Source organism: Agrilus planipennis, unplaced genomic scaffold (assembly GCF_000699045.2).
Source record: "Agrilus planipennis isolate EAB-ADULT unplaced genomic scaffold, Apla_2.0 scaffold7, whole genome shotgun sequence".
Lineage (NCBI taxonomy): Eukaryota > Metazoa > Arthropoda > Insecta > Coleoptera > Buprestidae > Agrilus > Agrilus planipennis.
Genome location: NW_020439340.1, coordinates 211,731 through 237,607, shown reverse-complemented (window position 1 = coordinate 237,607; position 25,877 = coordinate 211,731). Strand labels below are relative to the sequence as shown.

At 32.7% G+C, this 25,877-nt stretch overlaps 4 protein-coding genes across 12 annotated transcripts; 1 reads left to right on the top strand and 3 right to left on the bottom strand.

The window, feature by feature from the left end:
- Positions 1-3: 3 nt before the first annotated feature.
- Positions 4-4,075, bottom strand: LOC108739911 (protein SET). 5 transcript variants are annotated; one of them, XM_018474027.2, is made up of 9 exons: positions 3,848-4,075; positions 3,381-3,783; positions 3,117-3,309; positions 2,723-3,049; positions 2,345-2,664; positions 2,080-2,188; positions 1,701-1,993; positions 525-839; positions 4-467 (listed from the first exon to the last, which is right to left on the bottom strand). In XM_018474027.2, the coding sequence occupies exons 2-5, from the start codon at positions 3,648-3,650 to the stop codon at positions 2,651-2,653; spliced, it is 804 nt and encodes a 267-aa protein (XP_018329529.1). In that variant the 5' UTR covers positions 3,651-3,783; positions 3,848-4,075; the 3' UTR covers positions 4-467; positions 525-839; positions 1,701-1,993; positions 2,080-2,188; positions 2,345-2,650. The 5 variants fall into 5 exon arrangements, with proteins under 5 accessions (XP_018329529.1, XP_018329528.1, XP_018329525.1 ...); XM_018474026.2 differs by having other exon boundaries at positions 525-1,993; XM_018474023.1 differs by lacking the exons at positions 2,723-3,049; positions 3,117-3,309; positions 3,381-3,783; positions 3,848-4,075 and having other exon boundaries at positions 525-1,993; positions 2,345-2,650.
- A 507-nt stretch (positions 4,076-4,582) lies between these two features.
- On the bottom strand, positions 4,583-9,688 carry LOC108739898 (collagen alpha-2(I) chain). Its single transcript, XM_018473986.2, has 5 exons — positions 8,048-9,688; positions 6,983-7,819; positions 6,700-6,925; positions 6,458-6,642; positions 4,583-6,405 (listed from the first exon to the last, which is right to left on the bottom strand). Exons 1-5 carry the CDS (start codon positions 9,033-9,035, stop codon positions 4,682-4,684), a joined length of 3,960 nt encoding a protein of 1,319 aa, XP_018329488.1. The 5' UTR covers positions 9,036-9,688; the 3' UTR covers positions 4,583-4,681.
- A 3,748-nt stretch (positions 9,689-13,436) lies between these two features.
- On the top strand, positions 13,437-18,608 carry LOC108739918 (transmembrane protein 205). The gene is made up of 3 exons (XM_018474045.2): positions 13,437-13,904; positions 15,300-15,651; positions 17,176-18,608. Exons 1-3 carry the CDS (start codon positions 13,684-13,686, stop codon positions 17,461-17,463), a joined length of 861 nt encoding a protein of 286 aa, XP_018329547.1. The 5' UTR covers positions 13,437-13,683; the 3' UTR covers positions 17,464-18,608.
- Positions 18,609-18,801: 193 nt separating this feature from the next.
- On the bottom strand, positions 18,802-25,875 carry LOC108739907. Of its 5 annotated transcripts, none has more exons than XM_018474013.1 (7): positions 25,570-25,875; positions 24,817-24,840; positions 24,049-24,288; positions 22,695-22,887; positions 20,819-22,225; positions 20,574-20,692; positions 18,802-20,282 (listed from the first exon to the last, which is right to left on the bottom strand). In XM_018474013.1, the coding sequence occupies exons 4-7, from the start codon at positions 22,879-22,881 to the stop codon at positions 20,061-20,063; spliced, it is 1,935 nt and encodes a 644-aa protein (XP_018329515.1). In that variant the 5' UTR covers positions 22,882-22,887; positions 24,049-24,288; positions 24,817-24,840; positions 25,570-25,875; the 3' UTR covers positions 18,802-20,060. The 5 variants fall into 5 exon arrangements, with proteins under 5 accessions (XP_018329515.1, XP_018329516.1, XP_018329513.1 ...); XM_018474014.1 differs by lacking the exon at positions 25,570-25,875 and adding an exon at positions 25,217-25,248; XM_018474011.1 differs by lacking the exon at positions 24,049-24,288.
- Between the last annotated feature and the right edge of the window lie 2 nt (positions 25,876-25,877).

Below are 25,877 nucleotides of genomic sequence, written 5' to 3'. Positions count from 1 at the left end.
GTGTTTTTATTAACTTAACTTATTCAATTGTTAATTAAAAGCTCTGTCAGCAACGAAAAAATTCAACTTTTCTCTTTGCTAAAAGTTATAGCAAAAAGTAGAAGCTTGGTTAATTAAACGCAAAAGCAAACAAATTAAGGAAAAAAGCTTTCTGTAGAAAATAGCACTTTTAAAGAATAAAGCATGAAATTAAACGAACCGCAACTAAAAAAACTAATCAAGATTCCTTAAATCTTTCAAATTAACTGTTGAAAACTTTTCAAAACTTTCATGGGGTAATAATTCTAGCGTTTCCTCTGGGAGAATACCTGTTCCCATGATAACATCTGAAGGTACTTCAAGGCTTTGAACGGCCTGTTCTAAAAGCACATTTGGGCTTGGACATTCAGAACTATCTGATATACTCAAAACTGAAGAAGTACTGCACTCAGGCTGTGATCTCTTTGCAGGAGTTAAAGTATCATTTCCTTTAAAAATATAAATATATATTAAGTGAATAAAAAAAAAAACAAGCAAAAGATTACCATTACGTTGTCCTATGTGGGTCAGTGTGTGTTCTCTAAGATGTTCAGATCTTAAAAAGGCTTTTGTACAATTTCCGATAGTACATTGGAATTTTCTATCATTTGTATGAGTACTAAGATGTCTCTTTAGTTTGCTCGCTGTTGTAAAAGCCCATTTACAGTTGTCATAGTTGCAAACATAGGGTCTATGACCAGTGTGCTGTCTAACATGTTCTTTTAAACGGCAAGGCTGCTCAAAAATACGTCCGCAATTTGGCCACTGACAACGAACTTCTGATTCCTTATGAGAATGTATTCTAGCATGGGACATTAAAGCTGTGGCCAAAAAGAAAGTTTTATTACAGGATTCAACTTGGCAACGATAAGGAGCTTCTGCCAGTCCATGTGTCTTCAGATGAAGTTCTCTAGCCCTAACTGTTTGAAATAAAGCTTTACACTCTGGCACAGTGCATTCAAAATTTGCTGGTCTTTCATGTAGCCTTTTATGGCAAGCTAAGTTATATATGGTAGTAAATTGGCGTCCGCAATTTTCAAAATGACAAACAAAATCTTTTTTTTTTATGTGTGTATCCTTATGGCGTTTTAGTTTAAATGATGTAAAAAACGCCCAGTTACAACCAGGATGATCACATTTGTATGGCTTACAGCCAAAATGTAAAAGTGTATGATTTTTTGCAGCTGAAAATCTCAAAAATGCTATACGGCATTGATGGTGTGGGCACAGCCAAATGCAAATGGATGATTGCAGTTGTATACATGGCATTTTTTTATTTAAAGTTGGGACTAATTCTGTTTTAGTTAAACTTTGTACTTGTTCTTCCAATGAGAGATAATCCACATTTCCATATTCCGGTAAAACATAATGACTAGGAAGAATTTGCTGAGAATCAATGCCACGGAACAATACTTCCATTTTTCCATCTTCTGGTTTAATTTTAACAAAAAACTGACTATTTAAGGCTTCTTCAAGGATATCACATTTATCTAAAACGACGCTTGCCTTTCGATCATTGCTTGGCACATAAGAAGTTACTTGTGGAGTTTTAATTTTAAAGTAAGAACGAACAACTATGTTTGATTTTGCAACATTTTCTTCAGGCTTTCCAAACAGTTTTATCAAGTCGTGATCATTTGGTGAACATAAAAGTATACTCTCACTAATAAACGTTTCATTACCTTGAATATCAGGGAGTTCAATTGCTTCCCATTCAACTTTGTTACTTGTACAATCATTTTGCTTCATTAATACATCAAAAGCTTGGTTCTTGCTTATATCCTCTTCATCATTATTAAGTGAATCTTCTAAAATAGTTGTAGGTATTTCTGAAGAAATTTTAAGAGCATTTAAAGAATAACTGTTACACTCCGACATGATTTTAGTAGTTTACATATTCAAGCAACCTGAACTTTATAGTTACTTTTGCTAGTTGATCACGTTTCTCTTTTATCTCATATGATTACAATTTTAGCTACAAAGAGTAAATTTATTAAAAATAACTACAGAAAAGTAGTCTCAAATTAAACGGACGCAAAATTATTGTTAAACGTTATTTACCATATGTATTGCTTGTTAAATTATAGCTTGCATTTTCTTTTATCGCCATATTTTGTTAAATACTGCAGTAACACACAAACTATTTAATTTTTCATCTATTTTCGAATATCTACAACTCAAAAAAATAAAATTAAACAGCCATTATTTTAAGGTTATAGTTCGATTTTACCCATAGATAATAGATATACAAAGGTTACCACAGACAAGATCTTGCCATAGACAAGGTCTTACCATAGATAAGATGTTACCATAGACATGATCTTACCATAGATAATATATGAAGTTTTACCGCTTACGACAGTTGCGTTCGCTTTTCTGCTTTTCAAATACACTTATTTAATCTGAGCTTTCAACACAGGAACCTCTGAACCATTGGAAAATATGCATTTATCACTTTAAAATAAAAAAGAAGTCGATTTCAGGGCTTTAATTACTTCTATAAATTATTTCTGTAATAAAAAGAAAAATAGATGTATACACTGTAGTATTGCTATTCCTAATTTATGTGGTATTACATAGAGTATTAGAAATTTGCGGTATGTACTTTGAAGCAGTAATTCGCATTTAATTTCTATGTACCATGTACTAAAAAATAGAAGTGCCATAAGAAATAGATTTTACTTAAAAAAATATATATATTCACCAGTTGTCTGATTTTCATCGTTTTCTTCTAATTGGGCCGTTTCATTCTCTTCTTCTTCGCCCTCACTTCCCTCCTCTTCTATTCCATTATCTATATCAACATCTGGAACTAAGAAATATTGTAAAGGGTTGAGCCAAAGATCATCTTTTATGATTTCAGCAATTTCATCAGATACTGGATCTGAATGGTCTTGCAACCATGAAAAAAATGATTTATGTTCAATACGCCGTTTTCTGGAAGAAACTATTGTTCTTGGCTGTTCACAGTTATGAGGGAACTCTGAACCTTCTTTCCATTTTATAGGAGTGTGACTAGATTTAGGCCGACCTACATGAGAATGATGTTATGTAACTTAAACTAAAAAACAGACAAGAAGGTATATAACTCCATTTACCCATATCACCATACATGTGGAAAACTTTAGATATTATATTATTTTCAAAATATGGATTTTCATCAAAATAAAAATCAATTTTATAACCAGATTTTATATCCTCAAATTCTTCAGACTCAATTTTAGTTAAGTGTTGTAAAACCTCCTCTTCTCCTTCTTCCAATAAGGGGCCCAAATCAGGATGATTTATGAACTATTATTAATAGGAACACGTTAACTAAATATTAATATTGTATCTATAATTACATAACTAAGAAAGGATACAGCAGTAAACCAAAAATTTGGGATTTTGTCAACTATTTGGCTTCTCTTTTCAAAATACGGTTTACGAAGTTTATTATATTTCTGTTCTACAGATAAAATTTCTTCACTTGCATGCTCATTTAAAACATCTATTTCATGTTGACAACCGTCTATTTCTTCTAAAGCTTTTTGAGTGTCACTATCAAATTCCCGAGATTCTTCAGTATCTTCTGGGTTTCCAGTTGAGTCGGCTAGTTTTTTTACTTTTTTTGGAGTAACGCCACCAGCCATAACAAAAGATTATTCCCTTGATAAATGCTCTTATTATAAAGTTAGTACATTTTCAATTTTGTTGTAAAATTATCCTGTAACTTCAGCTTTTTGATTTTCATTCATAAAAGTGTCTGCAGTCAATGTGCCTATGCTAATTTAATTAAAAAAGAGTAATATTTTTAATTATTTTGTATTAAATAGAATATTGAACTTACAATTACAGCACAACATAACCTTTAAATGAGTAGATTTGTCGTTGACAATTTTTGTAGTCGTTTCACATGTATAAATAAAACGTTGAGTATAACACACTCAGTAAAAGATTAAATATTTATTAAGAGCTGATAAATGAATGATTATTTATCAGTAATACTCTTTCAGTCTTTTATATTATGAAGTACGTTTAGATTTATGACAAAATTAATTTCTGCAATTCTTATTGGTTGTTGCCAGTTGTTGCTATGGTAACTTAGATAAATCCTATAGCGTTTTATTCAAATCTTCATAACTTCTCTTTTAGTGTTTATTATTAACTTTTAAAATCTAAAACAAATGAATAAATATATTAAGTAAAATTACTATTTATGAAAACTGAAATAAAAAATGGAAAGTCTATTATATATAATATAGAATTTTATTGTTATTTCATTTATGTAATACTCATAAAATGTACAATAAAACGAATAACAAGTGGATAGAAACAAATTAATATGAGCAATAGTGAAACTCGGTCTTCTTGGACAAAGCTGTCACTTAATTAGATTATATCAAAACGTCCCTTTATCTTTATGGCAAAATGTACAACTCTGAACAGTGCTTAAACGGTAGGCGTAGAGCCTAATTTGTGGCCATTGTACGTACTGTTGAATATTACTTAACTGCACTTGATTTCGATGCATTATAACATATAAACAGCTGAAAATATACATTAAAAACTCGCACTTACATTATTGCCAGTACTTATTCTCACTTAATATCAAAAATAAAACGAAATTATAATCTCCTAACACGTTCGCTGCGGCTCACGACACACAGCACCTCTGCTATTATCATTTGGGGTTAAAATAGGGAGTTTGTTGGGTGTGTGGTGGTCCAGGACCAGGCCCCATATTTTGTCCACCCATCTGATTTCTCGTGTTTGTTGCATACAATTGTTGTTGAAAATTGTGATACTGCTGAGCATAATTCGGATCAGCTGTCGTGGGGCCAACAAAAGGAGAATTTTTAAAGCTATTGCTCTGTCCCATGGAAGGAGGCAGTGGTTGACTGGCATCAGGAGCACCCATACCCATAGGACTCCCTTTAGGGCCACTAACAAACATTTGCGCATTTGGGCTGCTAATATTTGAACCAGAGTTAAACATTCCTTCAGATCCACCAGGATTTGGGCCGTTAAATCCAACGTGAGGCATCCTCATCATACCAGGAGGTCTCATAGGACCTCTCATCATGGTCATCATGCTTCCTGGCATGCCCATCCCACCAGCCATCATCGGTCCTGAACCATTTCCAATTGGTCCACCGATCATGGGACCCATCCCTGGGTCTGGAGGTCCTACAGGTACAACAGGCCCTTCCATATGACTTAAATGAGGTGGCATAGGGCCACTAGGTCCTTGCATGGGTCCGTTGCTTGGGCCACAATTAGGGAAGTACTGTAAGTTTTGTGTAGGCATCTTAGATTCTAAATTTGATAAGGGATTTGTAAATCTTTGAAGGAAGTCTAAACTGGGAGGCCCACGGTTTCCTGGAGCATTACCAACTTGGGACTTGGCAGGCAAGTACTGTATCGTGTTCGGTGCATTGGGTTTCACTTGCACATTGGCACCGTTGTACGGATTCGGTCCAGGAGGTTGCCTGCCCATCATTCGAGGCATTGGCATGTGGTTTGGAAAGGCACCTTGTAATTTTGGCGAAAGGGAGCGAATCGATGCTCCCATTGCAGAATTTGGATGATAGCCATGTGGTGGTCCTTGCATTTGCATTCCCATCATATTACCAGGGGCCTGTTCGAGATCACCAATTCCGTGACATCCTGTCATATCCATCATATGCATCGAAGGAGAGCCAAAATTCATCATACCAGGACCTTGATTTCCTTGGCCGTTTATTGAACTTGCTACGCTATTTGTTAACTGTTGACTCATTTGTGCTAGAGAAGATATGGGATCAAAGTGAGAAACCTTAGGATTTCCTGACATTGAACTTGTACAATTTGGATTTAGAGGTAGGTTGTCCGCTCGAGCACATCCATAGCTTCCCATTTCCAAAGGGTTTGATTTAGCTGAAGGAGACACGTTCACGAAATTGCCACCCATTTTTGGACCTGGTGAACTATTTGGACCAGGAAATCGATGGACATCCATCATATGGGGACTAGGAGTAGGAAAAATATCACCTTTAAGTGGATCAGACGAGGGACCTGGCCCCGGAGCAGGTCCAGGACCCGACATCGGCCCTGATCCCGGCATAGGTACTGAACCGGAAAGAAGACCCGATCCAGATAAAGGACCCTGCCCGGAACCCTGCATAGGGCCTGAACTAGATCCTGAATGAGGTCCTGATGATGTCAAGGGACCCGATCCCGCTATAGGGCCGGAGCCGGAAATTGGACCGGATGCAGTCATTGGTCCTGAGCTAGAGAGAGGACCATTTCCTGATAGTGGTCCAGGTCCAGTAACATTACCAGAACCAGACCCAGAACCACCTGCAGGACCTGTCTGCGGGCTTAACCCCGACGTAGAGACGGCGCCACCTAACCTCGTCTTTTCTCCTAAAGAAAAGGTACCTTAATTAATTATTTCTTTATTATCCTTGCATTTTACCTATTGATGTGTTGGGCGTATGGGGACTTGGAATTTGAAACCTACAACCCTCGTTTGATACCACTGAACCACTAGAGAACCTTTGTGAAACATCACCTGAAGTTGGGGTATGAGGATCAGAAACTCTAGATGTAGATGCGTCATTATTACCAGGAAAACCACTGTCTACCGTAGAAGGTAATACTCTAAAGTGAAATAATTAAATTAGAGTGTATTACATTTTTATTTTAATCATAACATACGGAGAAGAAACGTTTCCATCTTTAAGACTTGTATTTGGCTGCTTTTGAATAATAAGTTCTTGTCCTTCGAAGGTGTTAAGGTACTGAATTTGCTGAGGTGACGGTACAGGCATTAAATTAGGTTCCTTAGATGAAGGGCCAGTCTGATTTGATGTTGCCGTACAATTACCCATTTGTTGTTTTTGTTGTGCCATAGATTGAAGGGTTCGGCCAAACATACCGTCAACTTGAAACATAAACCATAATTACCTTTGAAGTAAAAAAGCCATCATAGAAAACTAACCTGGAGCCTGATGACTATTAGTTGATTCGGTGTTTGTACTTGTTACACTAGGAGAAAGATGTGAAGATACAGGAGTTCCTGGATTGCTGGGATTAGGTCTAGACGTCGTGGGAGACTCCTGTGAAGTAGGACTCTGTCCCGTCGAAACCATTCTGTTAAGATTAAAAGATCTATTTGGATCAGCAGGGGAATTTACCGCTGAGGAAGCTCTTGGAGATGGGAGCGATAAATTTGATGTAGGATTATTTGGACTAACAGGGCTGGGACTTTGAAGAGCCACAGGAACACTAGCAGAACGTTGTGTTTGATGATATGGCGGAGGGGGTCCTTGAAGTCGTGGACCCGCGGATATACCTCGAGGAACAGAATGTCCAGCCGGACAAGAGGAACTAAGTGGACCTGTTGGACAAGAAGTATTTAGAGAGCCTGGGGGGCAAGAAGAACTTAATGGTCCAGGAGGACACGAAGAACTTAATGATCCTGATGGACATGATGAACTTAAAGGTCCTGGCGGACATGACGTACTTAAAGGACCCGGTGGACATGAAGAATTTAAAGTACCAGTTGAACTACTTAAAGGACCTGAATGTCCTACAGACACAGAATTGCCTAAAGAAACTGCACAAGCTGGATTGGGTACAGAGGATCCTGATGACATGTTAGGTCCAGGTTGTCTGCTATCCAGTTTTGTTTTGTTGCGATCATAAAATTCCTGTTGAAGTTTTTCCCACTCAATTTGTGCAGACACCGGTCCACCACGTCCTGGACCAGGACCACTGTGTATATTTCCAGCTGTGTTTGGTATAACTCCATGAGAAAGATCTGGATTTTCTTCGCCTGTAGTGAACAATGTGTGATTTTAATTTGTGACCCACGATTGAGCAAATATACTTACTAACATAGACAATTTCATTTTATGTAAAAACAGATTTAAAATCTACTTATGCCTCCTATTTTTTCAAACTTATTAAGGAAAAATGTATTGTATTACATATTAAGTATGGAATTTGTTTATGAACAACATACATATACAGCATGTTAGTTTGTTTAGAAAAATTGTATTACCTTCTCCAGTCTGACTTTCAGGGAACAACATTTGTTGCATTTTGCGAATGGTTGCAAGCTGCTCTTCACGATGTTGACGCTGTTGTGGTGTCAGGTTTTCATCAGGCACTTTAACACCCTGCAAAGAGGGCTGCATATTAGCTAAAGATGGACTACAAGAATCCATATCAGGTCCAACATCAGGCAAACCGTTGCTCACACCTTCCAACCCTTCAAGCTGATGGCTATTTTTCTGATCCCAAGGGAGATCACTATCAGTTAAACCTACCATTTCATCTAAACTGTCCGATCCCAAGAAACTATCAAGAGATGATTGTCCTTTTGGTCCTAAACCTGGACTGCGTGTACATCCTTTGTTTTTTATCATAGCTAAATTGTTCAACCATTGTGCAGGATTTTGACGATTAAATTGGTTAACTTTAAGTGGGTTCTTTTCTAAGTATTTCTTAGTGCCCGGTTGAGCACAATGATATGCTATTATCGATGCATAACGTCCCTGTAAGACTTCTTCAGCACCAGAATTAGCCAACATAGTTGAGAACACAAAAATCTGACTTTGTTGTTGCATATACTGAACTTCCATGTTGTTTGCTTGTTTGTTAATAACATTACTAGGCAGTGGTTGTACTCCGTCTGGAGGAGTGTGATGAGCAGAAGCAGAACTGATATTAAGTCCAAATGCATCACTAGGCAAATTTGATTCCAAACATTCCTCTGTTTTTAGAGGAATTGAATTTGGCTCTGTATTAGATGTGTCACTTGTATCAGGCTTATGATCTGCAGAAACATGAACAGAACCCACATTTGTTGAACCAATAATGCCTCCATTCTTGGTAACAGGTCGTGTAGGTTCCTTTTTAACAGCACAGCTCCCTGTTGGATCCTCTTCTTTCTTAATTCGCACATCTGTATTACTGGAATCTTTATCTGAGCTTCCCGGCTCGTCTTTAACACTATCTGCTCCTTTCTCGTGCTTTTCCTTGATCATGTCTCAGTCTCTAGCACGTACGGTTACCAATCATACTACACAGGTAACAAACTATTCATTTACACATAAACACTGTAACACAAATCATTTGATCCATCCACTATCACACACTTTGTTAGATCTCATTTATTTTCCGCGACTGTAACGTAATAAAATGTTATTTCTCACCACATATGTTCTGTTTTTATTTGCATTCCATCATTTTTTATTTTCGTCTTTTAACCAAATACGAAGAGACGCACAGAGGAAACCAAAGTTAATCTTAGCATTGCACTTTGACTAAAATAGGAAGACGTTCGTATATTTGCGAAGTAATCTGCTTCTGACATTAATGTTTATACAGAAATAGTTAGTTCAACACCAATAAAAACTTTTCTTAAAGATCTCACAGGACAAAATGCCAAATTGTTCTTGTCCACACGCTTTACTACCAACGTTTTCAGCCTTTTCCCCAATTTAACATTCAAAATGTCACTACAGCAAAGATCAATTTTATAAAAACTCTTCTCTACGTAAATATCTACCTATCCTTGTTTAAAAGCGTTTTCTGATCCATGTTGTCACATAAATGAATTTCTTATTATCTACTATTAATTATTGGCTTTATTATTCTTTGTTCACTTAACGAGTGTATTTAACTCGACAGATTAACTGTGTATTTTTTTCTCTTAGTTTTATGAAATAAAAAATAACAACATGAATTCTAAAAATTCTTCATTTAAAAATTGCTTTTAGGATTATTCATAAATGTTTATAAAAAAACAATTTCTAATGCAATAAAACATTTTTTTGGGAACTGATATACCTAAAAATAACTAAATACAAAGGAAGAAGTCGCCATCTATAGAGCAAATGCTGCTAATACCAGTATTCCTAGCTTTAAAGAGATCATAATAGGAATATGTAATTGCTGATTAATATAAATAAATACATTTCACTCATTTTTAGACATTTAACTTTTATCCTTTCGAATTTCGCTTCTTTAAACATATGAAAAAAGTACAAAAAATATTAATATATTCGGAAAAATTGTTTTTAATGGAATAAATATGGCAACAGCGCATTTATTCTTTTATATGCACGTTACGTTTTATGTATTAAAAATGTTCGTATTTCGTATATTATTCTGACCAATTCTGACCATATGCGTGTAGACGTTTGTTTTTATTTTTTAATTTTAAAAGAAAACACCCCTCAATTATGACATAATTATGAAAATCATAGGTTGCTGACATTAGTTTCAGGTCATATTTACGTATTCTCTCTTTTCTTGTTTATTAACATTTCAATGATTGTATTTTTTTAATTCTTCTGAATATATGTATCTATCAGATTTAAGTACCTGTTCTCATACGCCTTATACAAGCATGGATGAATGTAAATATTATAGTACAAATCTGCTAACAACACAATCATAAAAGTACTTCAATAAGAGCAACGCAATTTTTAAAAATTTTGTAAATATACAGCAACAAGTAATATGCAACTATATTTACAAAGAAAAAATATTAAGTAATCGTTTTCACACAAGTTAGATTGTATTTGGTGAAGATTATACTACAATTGGTTATTCATTAACCCATTAAAAATAACATAAAGTTTATTGTATTGTTTTTAATTTTTAATTGAGCTGTTTTCCCTGCGTACACGTGTGTGCGACGGGTCGTCTAACTTTAGAAGTGAAAAAACATTTAAATGAGCAGGACCGTATTTAGCCTTTTCTTCACTGCGCTTTTATATGTATGAAAGGTTGCATAAGTTAAATGATTAAATAATAAATATAAATATGAAAATGAGCAGAACCGTATTTATTTTTTATATCAACTAGATATGAAAAAAATTAAATACTTTTGAATAGAATAAGAAAAAAAAAGATCGAACAATAGGCAAAAAGGTAACGCTTATAAGTATTATTTCATTAACGCTATATCTTAATAAGAGGTAGATACTTTAAATAACTTCCAAAGTTTAATTATTACTGATAGGCACAGAATTAAATTCAATTACCAATCTCTACCTTAATTGTCAGTGTCGATTTTAGAGTGATTAATTGTGAAACATGGGTTTTTTTATAAACTGAAGGTAACAGAATGTTTATAATTTACAATTACAGTAACTATAAACTAAATATTTACGTGATAGTTGACACACACCTATCTGCTCCAGTAATAATTGTTATATTACACAATTTATTGCCTATTTCATCTGTATGCTGAAGTTTGTGAGAACACATAAGTTGCATATTTTTTAAATTACGAAATAAAACACGAATGAAATTAGTTTGTTATGCTTACTTGTAATTAATTTCTGAAGAAGGAATTGTTTTACTGAAACAGTTGTCAAGTTTAAAAAAAAAAAACTTATCGCAAAACCTAGAGTTTTTCTAGCAAATGCAATTATAATGAACCAATATCAGTCATCCTTTCAAATAATTAATTATTGCTTTTCATGTAATTAATCTGCGATTTATTTTATATCGTGTTTATTGATACGTATTGTATTATTGTTTGAATTTATATCAGAATTAATTGCTTTTTATCTCCACCAATATTTTGTTCAGAATACTTGTTATCACGATTATAAACAAAATATAAGATCATCCACATATAAATACTTAATTTTGTTGGGTAAATAAAATTTGTCAAATGATTATCAAGTGGAATTATTACAAATGTGTAGATATTTTTCCTTCATTCAGGAATAAATTATTGAACCTGTAAACCCGTGTATTTTTTAAAAACGTGGACAGTTGCATTTCCAACGGGTTTATATGAATCATAAAAATTATTTAAGCAAATAGAAAACGTCTTAAAAATTGTGAAACTTGTCGTCACAAACGGCACGAAATTTGCATAAATTACATTATTTGATGAAATTGTCAGAGGCGTATCGATGGGAAGGTTTTAGGGCACCAAGAAATTATCGGTTTATTTGTCTTTAATAATAATTTTTCATACATTTAAGCATCGTTTATCTGTAATTATGACAAATAAATTACGTATATACCGTATACGTGAGATTTCTGCTACAGAAAATGCATTAATAAAAATTAAAACCTTGAATTTACTGTAGTTGAAGTAGCTAATTACAAAGCTATTTATTTTTGAGATTATCCCGATCTAAATTGTAATTAACCAACGCGATAATTGAGAGGTCATATGTATTGCTGTAGGTATATAATTTATTAATATATAGAACCTTAAAGAACTGTTACTCAATATGTATAAATCATATTAAACTCGATTAAATGCTCGGATTTTTTAATGACAATAAAAAGTCTTCAACACTACATAGATAATTGGTACCTGCATAACACACTGTACATAATTAATAAACAACTTTTTATTTTATGCAAAAGTGCATTCATTAGCTAAATTTAGATCCTGATTGTTTTATCCACCTTGCAGGAAATTTTTACATTATATGAAAGGTAACTTGAATAAGTAATACGTTGTTTATTAGGTAAAAAGCACTTTTTTTTAATCGGAAATGGTAAATTTATAAAGGATGTGTTTTTTTACGTCAGGAAAACAAATTATTCATTAACATTTCTATAATAAAAGTTGAGGTTTACTCTGTTTACACAATAACTGTGGGAATTCTGAATTCAGTCGAACATCTTAATACAAATACTTATCGATAGTTTTTTTTTACTTTAGATGTGAGTTTGGTTCCGTTAGTTAAACCTTGAATGTTTTATTTTCATTTTAACCATTGAATGAAGTAAAATTGTTTGGTAAAACCTTTATTTTTTATTGTTCATGCATCCGGGGTTAATGCCTACATAAAATAGTAGCAAATTACATTTAAAAAATGAATACTTGTGCTAATGTACAGTCTAGTAGAAAAATTTCGCACAAGAAGTAACAGTATTTTTCGCAAGTTGGGTTGCCTGAAAACAGGGGTAATGTATTCTTATTGAGAGACAAATGATTTGAAAGCTGCCTAATTTTAATGTTTAAGGGGTGGCTTTTTACAGTAAGATCCTTTTCCAAAATAAAGACCATGGGTGTTCGAAAAATTAAAAGCTATATTTATCTAACCATTGGAAATCTTTTTAGATTAGTCTGCAAGTTATTTTTTGAAGCTATATATCAATTAAGTAATAAAAAGATGTGTAGATAAAGGTAAGGACTTTGATATAAGAAAGTCTGGAAATTAACATGAACTGTGAAGTTTGACATCAATTTAATGAAAATATAAATATGACTTTATTGATATGATAAAAAAAATGTTTATAGATAAACGGTACTGTAAAAGTGAAGCGCAAATGTTATATTAAAGTTTTTAATGACGATTGATTTTTGGTCGCGTGGTGTACAAATGTAAAATAAATGATAATACATTATATACGTAAGTACATTGTCTCTTTTAACTTTTAAATTTGCAATAAATGATAAATAAGCATTCAAGTTCCGCGCCACAATAAAATGATAGAGAATAGCGTGATATTAAACGTTATCGCAATAAAAAAGTGATATAAAACGTGCCTTTCGATAATCTAAGCACCCACTATTCGCGTCAGTTTTAAAGTGGGGAGCGCAATTTAAAAACGAGCTACCCCCTACGTGACTAACTACAGCTAAAGCGGTACTTGTGTGGTATAGTGTGTTGTGGTGTTGCCGTGAGTCAATTTTCTCGTGAAAAGATGTGTAAGGTCGATACCCTCACAATTTCCCATAGTTTTCCAAAACTTATTGCTCAAAAGAAATTCAAAGATATCCAAAAGTCGAAAAAGGTTATCAGCGAAATTTCCGAAAATGTACCCTCTTATAGTGATGCCCTAGCCATTCTCACCATTCATACCAAAATTATTCTTTTCGAAATTGGCAAATTTATGAAACATTTTGAAAAATCCAAGGCTTATAAGTAAGTATGCTTTATTATTTTTTTTTTTATTCATCATTACGCTCAAAAATTTTTATTCGTAAATTTCATAAAGTTTAAAACTTTTTTAGAGCATTTTAAAAACTGCATTTCGCATAGAAACACTTTTCCACTGTAATATGTGCCTACTTAAGTATGTTATAATAACATCATAAAGTGTGGGTGCCATAAGTTTTGTAAAAACGATTATGCTGTAAAATTGTGTAACTAAATACTTTGCAAATTAAAAAAATATTTCGCCATAGGTTCAGCTCGTGTGGTTTTACGCATCAAAGGCTATTGTATAATAATTTACAATTAATACTAGGGTTCAGAATATAATACCATAAAAAATATAGTTAATAAAACATTTTATATCGACGTTTTCAGAAACAAATATGGNACCGTAGTTTTGATAAATTTTAAAACAATACTAGGAATTCAAATTATAAATTCAATCATTAAGTACAAGGTACATGTGTAAAAATGTGTTTAATTCAACTGAATTAAATTATTATGTAATTTATTATTCAAATGTATAATAGAATTAATAGTCTTTCATGTACCTGTTCGTTTTTCGGTGGCCTCATTTGTCTGACAAAATTATATACCTAGGCAATCATAATAATTGAACTGTATAATTAATGAATGTATTCTTTTTTCAAAAATTGAATTATAATCGAGAATTAATCAAAAATCATTTGAAAATTTCACGTTACAGGACGTATTTACGTACAATTGACTATGAATTAAATAATTGGTTTCATATCTACTGATGGAGTGCTTCCTGTAATAATCTAACATGCACTTTGTAATATTGCATTCATTATTACTGAAAAAATATTATTTATTTTATAAAATTAAAATTTGCAGCAGTCAATAAGTCGAATTTTAATTTTGTACGTTTCAAATTTTATAAAAGATTATTTACGCTTTCGAAAACGTAATTAATAAAGGTCAATAATTTAAAAAAATTAAAGCTTATCTTTTCGTGCAGGTAATAAAAAAGTAACAAAAAAGCCTTGCGTTGCATACATTGGCCTTCTCTAAACTTGAAACTTAATAAAGGTCACGAAGATAGCATTGAAGTATGAATTAACGCAATGAGGTTTTGTAGTTTTTTTTTTACAGGATTGTTTTCAACAACTATTGCTTGTTTATTTTATTAGACAAACGCCAGGAACTTTCTTTTCCTTATTAAATATCTACATACATATTTATTTTTAGAGATTTTTAAGTACCTGATGCAATTGTATGAAATGTAATAGTTAAAAACCGTTAGCACACAACAGTTTTGATATTTTATATGTGTACCAGATCGCATTGCATTGTCTTCCACTACCCGGATAAGTAGGTAATAGTGCGAAAAACTGTACCAATATTTTCTTTATATTTCAGAATTGTATTTGGAACTACTCAGCCAGCTCATTTAGTAACTATTTTGGCTGTTGCCACTGTAACTTTATTAATTTATCCCCATGGCGAGACTGTTTCTGAAAATCCTCCTTCTCCATTGTTAACTATGCTGTACCTGGCATCCTTTAGTATACACTTTGGTGCCCAAATCTGGATGACCTTCGTATCCGGATTAGCTTTGTATTTTTCTTTACCTCGCCACGCTTTCGGGGAAGTACAAAGTGTTCTATTTCCGAAATATTTCGTCCTGAACGCCCTCATGAGCCTGACAACCCTGACTCTCTTTTTGGAACACAATAATGCCAAACTTCATATACCTCAAATAGCATCTCAGGTAAATATTCATATTCTTATAAGAAAAAAATGAACAAGTAGATGCTACCTAAGTATATGATAAGAAAACATTTTAGAGTCGTTTTACGCGTAGGAAAAGTTTCTGTAAAAATTTTCTTCTTATTTTAAAATTTAAGTAGCCTACGTGATAAATTGTACGTACTAAAGTTTATAATCACGCACACACCTGATAACGCTTATTGATAACAATAATTTATTCAATTAAATAACTTTTCCGCTACCTGAAAGTTTTTAAAAAGCTACTGATTTTGCGTAATGTATTAAAAAAAAATTTTTTTTTGCGGTCTAGGTAATAAAAAAAGCCCAAATTCACGTCTGTTTATAATTGATTTTTTTTAAGCACGCGTTAATTAGTTCTACGTGTGTTTATAATTAAATGTGTTTTAATAAAATGGAGTACACAGTTACAGATATCTAATTGCCACACGAATCAGAAAATTGATAAGAGTTAAAACTTTTTTTTATAATAGGTACGTACAATCATAGGTACAGGTACCTACACATACATATGTACTGTTTAAATTAGTATTAAAAATAATTTGTATTAGGATCTACTTGTTTGTTTAATTCCTTTTAATAAAACAAATCAGTTTGTATTTACTAATGAATGGTTATTGATATTGCACATCAATTGAAACATACATATGTAGATAATAGAAAAATGTGAACACAAGGGATTTGTTTATAAACTATTGAATACAACAAATACGATTGTTCTCGCTCGCGAAGATTCAATTACATTATTAAATAGAATCGTTTTCTGTTGATGAACAAAAATTTACAGTACTCGGTTATCATGTAGCTACTCGAGCGTTTTAACCGTAAGTCTGTAATATATACAGTAAAACTCGGTTATAACGTAGCTACTCGAGCGTTATAACTGTAAGTCTGTAATATATACAGTAAAACTCGGTTATCATGTAGCTATTCGAGCGTTTTAACCGTAAGTCTGTAATATTTACAGTAAAACTCGGTTATAACGCAGCTACTCGAGCGTTATAACCGTAAGTCTGTAATATATACAGTAAAACTCGGTTATCATGTAGCTACTCGAGCGTTTTAACCGTAAGTCTGTAATATATACAGTAAAACTCGGTTATAACGCAGCTACTCGAGCGTTATAACCGTAAGTCCGTAATATATACAGTAAAACTCGGTTATCATGTAGCTACTCGAGCGTTATAACCGTACGTCTGTAATATATACAGTAAAACTCGGTTATAACGTAGCTACTCGAGCGTTTTAACCGTAAGTCTGTAATATGCTTCTACGTTATAAGTGAATTTTACTGTATAGGCGCGGAAACCATTATAGGTACATGTAATCATAATGTGTTATAATCCCAACCTAACCGAACCTAATGCCCTTATTTGATTACCTATTAGGGCTATAAAGGTACGCTAGGTAACTTGTGTCACTTCCGTTGTTTATGGCAAAAAATATTATCGAAGATAACAATAAAATTACGGATAAATGATTTCATTTGTTGTTGTTCTAATTGCAGGTGTTTGCGATGACTTTTTGTTTCCTCATTGAAACAATTATAAGGCAGTATTTATCGCCACCCCTTCTGAAACTTATGGCAGAAAAGAATGACATGGAAAAGGCTACCGGCGTAGGGACCGAGGTCGGTGAACATAACGCTGGAGAATTAGTAAATTGTCCCCATTATATGCGAACTTATAAAAGATTTAGAAAGATTCATATGACCATTGCAATTGGTAACATTATCTGCATGGCCTGTACTGTTTACCATTTGCATTATCTATCACAAAAGCTGTCTGTTGTTTAAAATGATTGAACTAGTGTTCGGATCTAAATCCGACCTACATATGTTATGTATGTAAGTAGTACCTAGAAAGGTTGACGACTGGATTATTTTAAAAACATTTACCTAAAATAATAGTGCTTATAGCATTTCGTTCGAAGTACGTGAATAAAATGACAACTATTTCAGTAAAACAATTTAGGATGAAACTGTGATACGGCTGAGGCTGTTTTCAAAATTTCGAAAACAGTCTTTCAGAACGTTTCCTTGGGTCTGAACACGTAGTTCATAATCAAGATTGTTTACGAATCTCTCTTATGATTAGTTTTCATTAGCATTTTTTCATGTAGCTTTAGACGAGTTCCTATATCATACATACATACATACATACATACATAAATGCATGTGTGTTAGTTAATATTAAATAAATTAGCAGTATTCTTGTTTGAGCCATTCGCCTATCTGAGGAATGTAATCTGTGCGTAATTTGGGCTGAGCATGACATCTATTTTAAATATATTAAATTTATTATAAATAAAATGCGTTTGTAGGAAATTATTTTCGCCGTTATGCTTTTAATTATGCGGCACCAAATATACGTATACTTAATGATCAGATAGTAGTAAAAATAGTAAATAAATTATGTCACAATTTAAGGAGAAACTGCCTCGAACAGGGGATGAAAAATCGAAAACATTTCCCAATTTAAACTGTTTTATAATTACCTACTCGAAGTAAGTTTAATTAATTTATTTATTTTTTTTTTATGTCTTGAGTCTAAGTTTGGTTCGTTTATTGTCCATTTGTGGCTTTAATATATCGTCGGCATGTTAAAGTAAATTAAATTAATTTCCATTTGCATTTAACTTATTTAAATTTAATTAATTGGAAAATGTTGTGATAGAAAATAAAAGTTCACAAAGACTGTTGTTAACATACTAACGATTAGTTATGTAAGCACTATATTTATATTTGGAAATAAAGTTATGTGTTATTATAATAATGGAAGTTTGTTATTTATTTGTGACACTTGATAAACCTAAATAAAATAATTGTATGTAATGCCGCTGTGGAAAATGTGCGTGACACTGTCGTTTAAAATCGGGATTTTTAATTAAAAATCATAGCTAATCTATCCAAATTTGGACGGGTTCGACTAGTAATATTAAAAATGTTATAAGTGAATCGTGTGATAGTGAATAATAATAAAGTTTGCGGAAGTATTATTAAGTGTTTCCTTTACACATTACAAGTCATTTATCAATTGCAGTACGTACTTAGTATCATCTAATTAATAAATGCATTTTAGTATTAGATTCTGGGAAAATTACACTGGTTCTTCGTTTACAATCAAAGTCGATCGATTTATTATCATTTTTAATGCCACAGCTATTATTAAAAAAATTATAGGTGATTTTCAGTCAGATCTAATGATAAAATTGTAATAATCAGATACATAAGAAATGTTAGACATACATTATAGAAAAGGGTTGCCACCCTTTGTTAACACATATCAGTGCTAAGTATTGTGGATAACAACAATAAATTTTTTTTTTTAACAACATCATTACTAGATATCTTTTTGTAAGCTTAAATTTTAAATTTCACTGTGAAGAAGAATGTTAATAATACCTACTATAAAAAGAACAAAGATAAAGATCTGTCTGTTACTAAAAAAGAAAAAATAACATGCAAGTTTCGTCAGTGCTGCAATGCAATTTTGAATGTAGGGCTTGGGAATTTTGCCAAAAATCTAAAAGTAGATCCGGTTTAATGCTCCATTTGTTTTTTTTAATGTGCCCATTTCGTTCGATTTAATTTAATTTATGTAATTATTAGTTCTTAATTTGTAGATAATTTGTCAAGAAAACTGCTACAACATTACGCGCTCTGTTTCAGTTTCTAGACGTCTACTTTAAAGTTGAAATCATTTTCCAAATTAACAAGTACCAAATTCGCAAAGAGAACACAACAGCACATTAAAAAGGCACGACGATATTGATTATTGTCGTTCATAGTATCATAGTCAAAAAAAAGAGAATATCAGATGAAAACTGGTTAAATAGGAGCTGAAATTATCAATCATTTCCTTCGATTGAGCAAAAATCCATTTTGTCGAAATACATGTCACCTTATCAAACAAATTTAAGATAATGAAAGATATTTAGTAGCTAAAATTGTCCAGTATTTACTGTCTTCATCGTCGGTCCAAAAGTTATTCATTCAAATGTAGTTTTAAGATCATGGTAAAGTAGGTTTTTGTGTAAGTATTATTATACTTAATTCCATTCAAAGCATTCTTCAGCTAACAGCAGGACCGGATACTGAAGCGATTACTTTAAAGTGACATTTCTAGATTTTAATAGCTTTTTGCTGATTATTATAAGTGGTACCTACCCAGATTGTGTTGGAAAAAGTAAAAGAAAAGATTTGAATAGAGCACCTCTCCAGTAATAATAATAATTAAAATGTGACTGTTTGACATTTAATGGTTTCTTAGAGGCACCTATGTGTAACAAGATTGGTACATTCAAATTTAAAAAAAAAAAACCTGACAAAACCGTTCTTCTTCACAATGACACAAGTTATAATAAATTATTATCATCAAGACATAGTATCTTTTAAGTTGTTTTAGCGTGTTTGTGAGGCTTAGTAAATTGTTCCCAACAGTATTGAGAACAATCTTCGCTATCTAGTACAACCGCCTTGTTAAGGTTAACAAGGTGTTGAATACTGTTTCTAGCAACCCTCTGACAAATATGATCCCCTAAGCAAACGCTGTTTGCCTTTTCCAAAAATAATTGGTTGCACTCGCGTGTTGGTGAAAACCAACTATTTTCATTCTGAAACAATTTAATGCCTTTTTTACTATTATACCTAGCATTAAAACATCAAAAGCCAGAAACAAAGCGAAAGAAGAAGTCGTAAAACCAACCCATGCGAATAATTGCAAAACAATACACATACGTACGTCTCTTTTCTTTTACTATGTACACAAAGGACGATAAGTAAATAGTTGTACAATAACATTAGGTATTTCTAAAGCAGAAGACGTTTTACACTTACTTGCACTATATACATAAGCGTGGTATATAGGAAAGTAAATAATGTAACGGTAAATATCTTCTACTTACACATAAGAGACAGGTTTGATGGTAAGTGCAAGACGAGGTTAGTAAATGGTTGTAAATTCCAAGAAAATCTACTGCTTGATCTTTGCACATGTTTTGAATTTTTGAACATGATGATGATCCTGAAATATTCATATTGTCATTACGAAGAACAACCAAAGCAGACAACAAATGTACAAGGAAAATGAGAAGATGTTACTGATGGAAAAAACGTTTTCTTCTCAAAATTCCTTGTAGTGGCAACCAACCTTGATTAAAAGTATTTTTTTCCAAACAAGCCTCATCGTCCTCTGCACATTTAATGCTTGCCCTTTCGTCATTTTCTTCAGACTCCTGCTGGTGATTCCCTGAAATCTCCTTTTCATCGTCCGTTTGTTTCATCTGAAACTTTTGCTTGGAAATGCTATTTTTGTACTCTCCCAAAGCCTGTCTCATCTTTTCTAAATTATACGCTGCTGCTAATTGAGAAATGACTTTATCTTTCACATTTTGGACATCTTTCGAGTCGACTACGCCTTCATGTGCACCCGTGTATTTCAACGTCTCATCAATAAGTGATTCCTCAACATCTTTTAAGTCTGTATCGACCTTATCGATGTTAATGTTTGAAGAGCGGGTTTGTTTGTTATCATCGTGGAGGAATTCGACAGCTTCAGCTTCTTTCTCGTCATTTTTGGAAGTGGACAAGTCTGGATCTCTTTTAGAAGCCATTGCTACTGCTTTATGATATCTTTCTATTAACCATTCGTTGTCCAAATCACTCGATGGTTTCCTTTTGTCGATCCCAAAATAATCGGACCAATTGATCGATTTCTTTTCAATGTGCAACGGAGTTTGTTTGGAGTCCAAAGTAATCGTTTCCTTGTTGAGAGAACTAATTAACTTTTTATCCGGTTGGTGTTTCCCTTTTAAAGTTTCATTGGTCTTTTTCTCCGTTGATGATAGAACGTGTGGATCGCCCTTCGGATTTATGTGACTACTTTCTGTTTTGGTCGGCTTCTTTGGGCTATCGCGAAGTTTGGCTTTGTGGGCTTTAATGAAAATGTTACTCAAGTCCTCTTCTACTTTGGCATCTGTTTTGACAAGATCCTTTTTGGTAGATTTCTTTTCTGGGCTACTTCTCTTGGAAACTTTGAAGCGCTTTTTCATTTGGTAGTTGACCAAATCTGCATTGTTGCGTTCTTTGAATCGCTGAGAATCCAAGTATTGACTTGGGATTTCCAAAGTTTCCACATAACGATCGTAATCTTCACGGGGTTCGTAGTTTGGTACGTACATGTAAGTATCAGGGCGACTGCGTTTTTTCATTCCAACATTGTTGTATCCCAAATTTGGATAGTAATCAAACGGAAAATAGCGCTTGTCGTATCGGTCGTTTCTATAGAAATTTTCCTGGTTTCCATAAGAATCGAGAACCTCTTTTAATAATTCAGGATAATCAGGATCATCTTCAGCTAAATTTTCACGGCTATGCAACTGATTTAGAAACATGTCAGACAAAGATTTTTTATTATCTTCGTCATTGTTTTCTTCTAATATACGTTCCCTAAATGACGAAGAAAACCTTTTTTTCATACCCCATTTTTGCATATCATTATTTAAATCACCGCCATTTTGTAGTTGACCAAAAATTTCCCTTTCAAGGTTTCTTCTTTCTAGAAGAGTGATTTAGAGTGAATTGCTACTAAATTTGCATTCACGTTTTAATAAAAGGCAAAAAACCTTTTTGAAGTAAGACTTGCTCAAAAATTTATTTATTGATTTACTGCCAATCTGCTGCAAACTTTTCGGGTAGCCTTATATTACGACAAATAAAAAAAATGAAGCACATTGAGGTCACATGTAGGACCACCTGTACCAATAAATTTTGGTCTTTGCATGGCCTGAATTAATCGTAAGTTTTGTTACTCTTTTTCTTCTGTAAAGTCGTTAATAATAAGAAAATGTCGACCGGCTCTGTAGGACATCCATGGGAAAGAAACCAAACGAAAATTCTCGATAAATTATAAGTCGAAATCACGCAATTATAATTTGTTTAATTTTACTCGATTACCCAACATGTATTACTATGCAAATATAATAATAATAATACCGACGCATATATTATATTATTATCGATCTTACCGGAAGGTGTGGGATAATAATCATCTGTGAAGTAATAATCTTCATAGCCACGATTATCTGATAAATCTTTTTGGAGTCGGTTAACAGCTTTTAAAGCACTCCTTAAAGAATCCTCTTGGGATGTGGCAGGGTGCATTTCAATTAAAAAAAGTAAGCCAACCACCCATGGAACTACCTTTTCCCACATCTTTAGCTTCAATGATAACAATTAATTAATTAATATTTTCAGTTCTTATTATTATTATTATTATTATTACGAATAGAAAACAGGATGCAAAATTATTGATTAAAAGTGCCTATTTTTAATGCCAATCTGTACCGTCTCCATTCGAAAACCTGTTGATATTTCATTCAAAATTTGATACAATTCATTAGAAAATATACGCAGAAATTGTTTCAGCTCTACTAATACCAGTGTATAATATTTGTTTAAACAATTTACCACTTGAAATGTACTCCATGCGAAAATTATAATTTTATGCGTACAGTTAAGGTTTTTATTGTGTGTATTAGTTCAAATAAGAAATGAACAAATTTTTAACACAGAAATTAAATGTTTCAGTAGATTTAATTCGATCTAATTTCAACGGGCACAATTACGAAAAATTAACTAAAATTTTGTTATAATAATTATAATACTGAAACTAGCAATAATCCTTTTGTGTATTAATATTACATGCAATATCAAGAACATACCTGTAAATACCATAAATTTCAACTGAATTGTTAGAATTTTGAATGCTCCCGAATCGAAGAAGCTTCTACTATGTACCTACATGGGTAGAGCAAATGCGCCGGCGCTATTAATAAAATTCTTTTGGGTCGATATCTGTTTTATAAAGCCAAAAAGTCAAAAAAGGCTTTTCAAGGAAGTAGGTGACAATATTCACAACTTCCCAAAGTTATTAGTTTTATTATTCATTTCTACAATACTATATTAAGAAAAGGAACTATTATTGAATTCCATGAATAAAACATTAAAAAGCAGTTTAGTTTCATACAGAAAAAAAAACTGTAATTGTCGCATTATTACACTCATTACATGATTATTAAATTCCGTTTTAGAGAATGGTTTATTGTATGTAATTAGATTAATATTATAAATAAATAAATAGGGAAACTTTTGTTATTATGTCTGCTAGTCCATAGTCCAGTCTCGTCTTTACTTGGTAACGTGACCAACTTTTCTCTTTCTTTGGACTCATTCGTACCTTTTTCTTAACTTTTTGTTGATCGTCGCAATGACTCCCTTAGTGCGTTAATTAAGCACATAACCGCCAATCCTTCTTCATAAATCAAAAAAACTTTTTAGCAAGTGTAGTATACTATCTACTTAAAAAGGCATGCAACTTACTTTGTATCCTCTGAGACGATCTATACGTTGAAAAATACTTGTAGTTGGAAGTCCTTATCGTTGAAAATCCTAAAGCCCGCCACGACAACGATGTCCCAAAAATCCCGAACACTCCCGGATCCCGAGCGCCACACTTTTACGATACGATAAACTCAACGCGCGAGTACTATACGATACACCCGAACACTCCCGTCACTCCCGTTTGAAAACGCGAAAGGCGCACTTTATACGATACGATAACTACGAAAGCGTGGAAGGATAAACATATTTTTATTTGAAATTTCGACTTGTAACTCGAAATCTCCATTCAATCGCAACCTAACCTACCCTAACCCAATCCCAACGCAACCTAACGCAATTTTTAGAAAGGACACTTACTTCGTGTTGTCTTTACCTACTTTAACCTTATGATCCCAACCAGCTAAATAAAAACATTAAGTTCAGTTTCTTTTGTTTACACGGTCAAACCAAACCTAATGCAACCAAGTCCTAACCTAACCTAAGGTAAATTTAGAGTTGAAAGTAGAGATTTCGATTATCAATTCGAAATTTTTAGTTTAAACTTAAAATTTCAACGTAGTGTATTGTTGGTTGCCTTAGTTATCTTAGACTTAAACTTTCTCACAAAGTACTCAAATCTTGTACTTATTACAACCATGTAATGGTTGATTTGCCATTTTGTTACCATAAAAAATAAAATGGGGCTACACTTGCTAAAACTGTATAAAACGAGGCGCCAGTCCTTTTAAAACCATGCAAATTACTTACCTCCCCCTGTAGACAAAGTGGCATCTGGAACAAAAATAAATAAAATGAAACCCTAATTAAAAATGGAAATCACGATTACGAACAATACTTCTTTTTAAAATTCAAATGGTAGTAAATCTTAAAAATTATATTTTAACAGTCGATTGAAATTGATACATGTTATTATTGATTTTTAATTATTCTTTTTAGTGATTTTTAGAAAACGTTGACCGTTCAATTACAATAAATTTGCCGTTAGAAACGTAGGATGGATTGTTAAATTTTAAAAAACAAAATACTTGAAATTATGAAAAGAGGTTAAGAAGCAGATTAACAACAATTGAAAAAGAAACAAACGAGCATTTGGCAAAAGTTTGATGCATATATACGTATTACACTAAATAAGTATTTCGCAACTTACTATTTAAATGTTTTGCAAAATTTATTAAAAGCAATAACAATTATTTAAATCACAATCACCTTACTGATGTTATATGTAAACTGAACAAATACAACACTACACATCAAACAAGTACCAACATTTATTACTAAAAATATGCAACAATGATCCAAAGAACCGCCAATATAACCCCCAAAAAGTAACTTTTGTAGATACAATATTTTTAGAAATTCCAATAAAATTGCAACTATTATTACAGGAAAAGACTCATAAATGATTAATTAAATACCACTTTGCAATAAAAATTGCTGGTGTTAAATTAAAATCGTTCAGAAACTAAACCTAAAATTTTTTAAAATGCTTCAAAAACTTACTGCTGTCGTCTTTTTAGTATTCTTCTTATCCTCTTGAATCCATTAAACACTTTTTGAAAATTTATAAAACACCAACATCCCGATTTAGTTAAAAAATGTATTTAAAACAGATAAGCATGCATCTTCGGAGAGCGGAAACGACCACGGCTATGCGATACCGCGCGGATTCTTACCAAAAGACAGACTTGACGGCCAACTGATATTCATTCTTGTATAATACGTGACATTATATTCAGTAAATATCACTTTACAATATAAAATAATGGTTAAGCTTCTTTGCAATTAAAAACTAAAACTATAAACAACAC

Coding starts and splice junctions, on each gene's coding strand:
- LOC108739911 (XM_018474023.1), bottom strand. CDS start 1,896: ATGTCGGAGTGTAACAGTTATTCTTTAAATGCTCTTAAAATTTCTTCA. Junction 468..524: donor CCACATAGGACAACGTAATG/GTAATCTTTTGC, acceptor ATATTTTTAAAG/GAAATGATACTTTAACTCCT.
- LOC108739898 (XM_018473986.2), bottom strand. CDS start 9,035: ATGATCAAGGAAAAGCACGAGAAAGGAGCAGATAGTGTTAAAGACGAG. Junction 6,643..6,699: donor GATGGAAACGTTTCTTCTCC/GTATGTTATGAT, acceptor ATTTCACTTTAG/AGTATTACCTTCTACGGTAG. Junction 6,406..6,457: donor TACGCCCAACACATCAATAG/GTAAAATGCAAG, acceptor CCTTTTCTTTAG/GAGAAAAGACGAGGTTAGGT.
- LOC108739918 (XM_018474045.2), top strand. CDS start 13,684: ATGTGTAAGGTCGATACCCTCACAATTTCCCATAGTTTTCCAAAACTT. Junction 13,905..15,299: donor GAAAAATCCAAGGCTTATAA/GTAAGTATGCTT, acceptor TTTATATTTCAG/AATTGTATTTGGAACTACTC. Junction 15,652..17,175: donor TACCTCAAATAGCATCTCAG/GTAAATATTCAT, acceptor TTCTAATTGCAG/GTGTTTGCGATGACTTTTTG.
- LOC108739907 (XM_018474011.1), bottom strand. CDS start 24,840: ATGCCACTTTGTCTACAGGGGGAG. Junction 22,226..22,694: donor TTATTATCCCACACCTTCCG/GTAAGATCGATA, acceptor TCACTCTTCTAG/AAAGAAGAAACCTTGAAAGG. Junction 20,283..20,573: donor ATCAAACCTGTCTCTTATGT/GTAAGTAGAAGA, acceptor AAATTGTTTCAG/AATGAAAATAGTTGGTTTTC.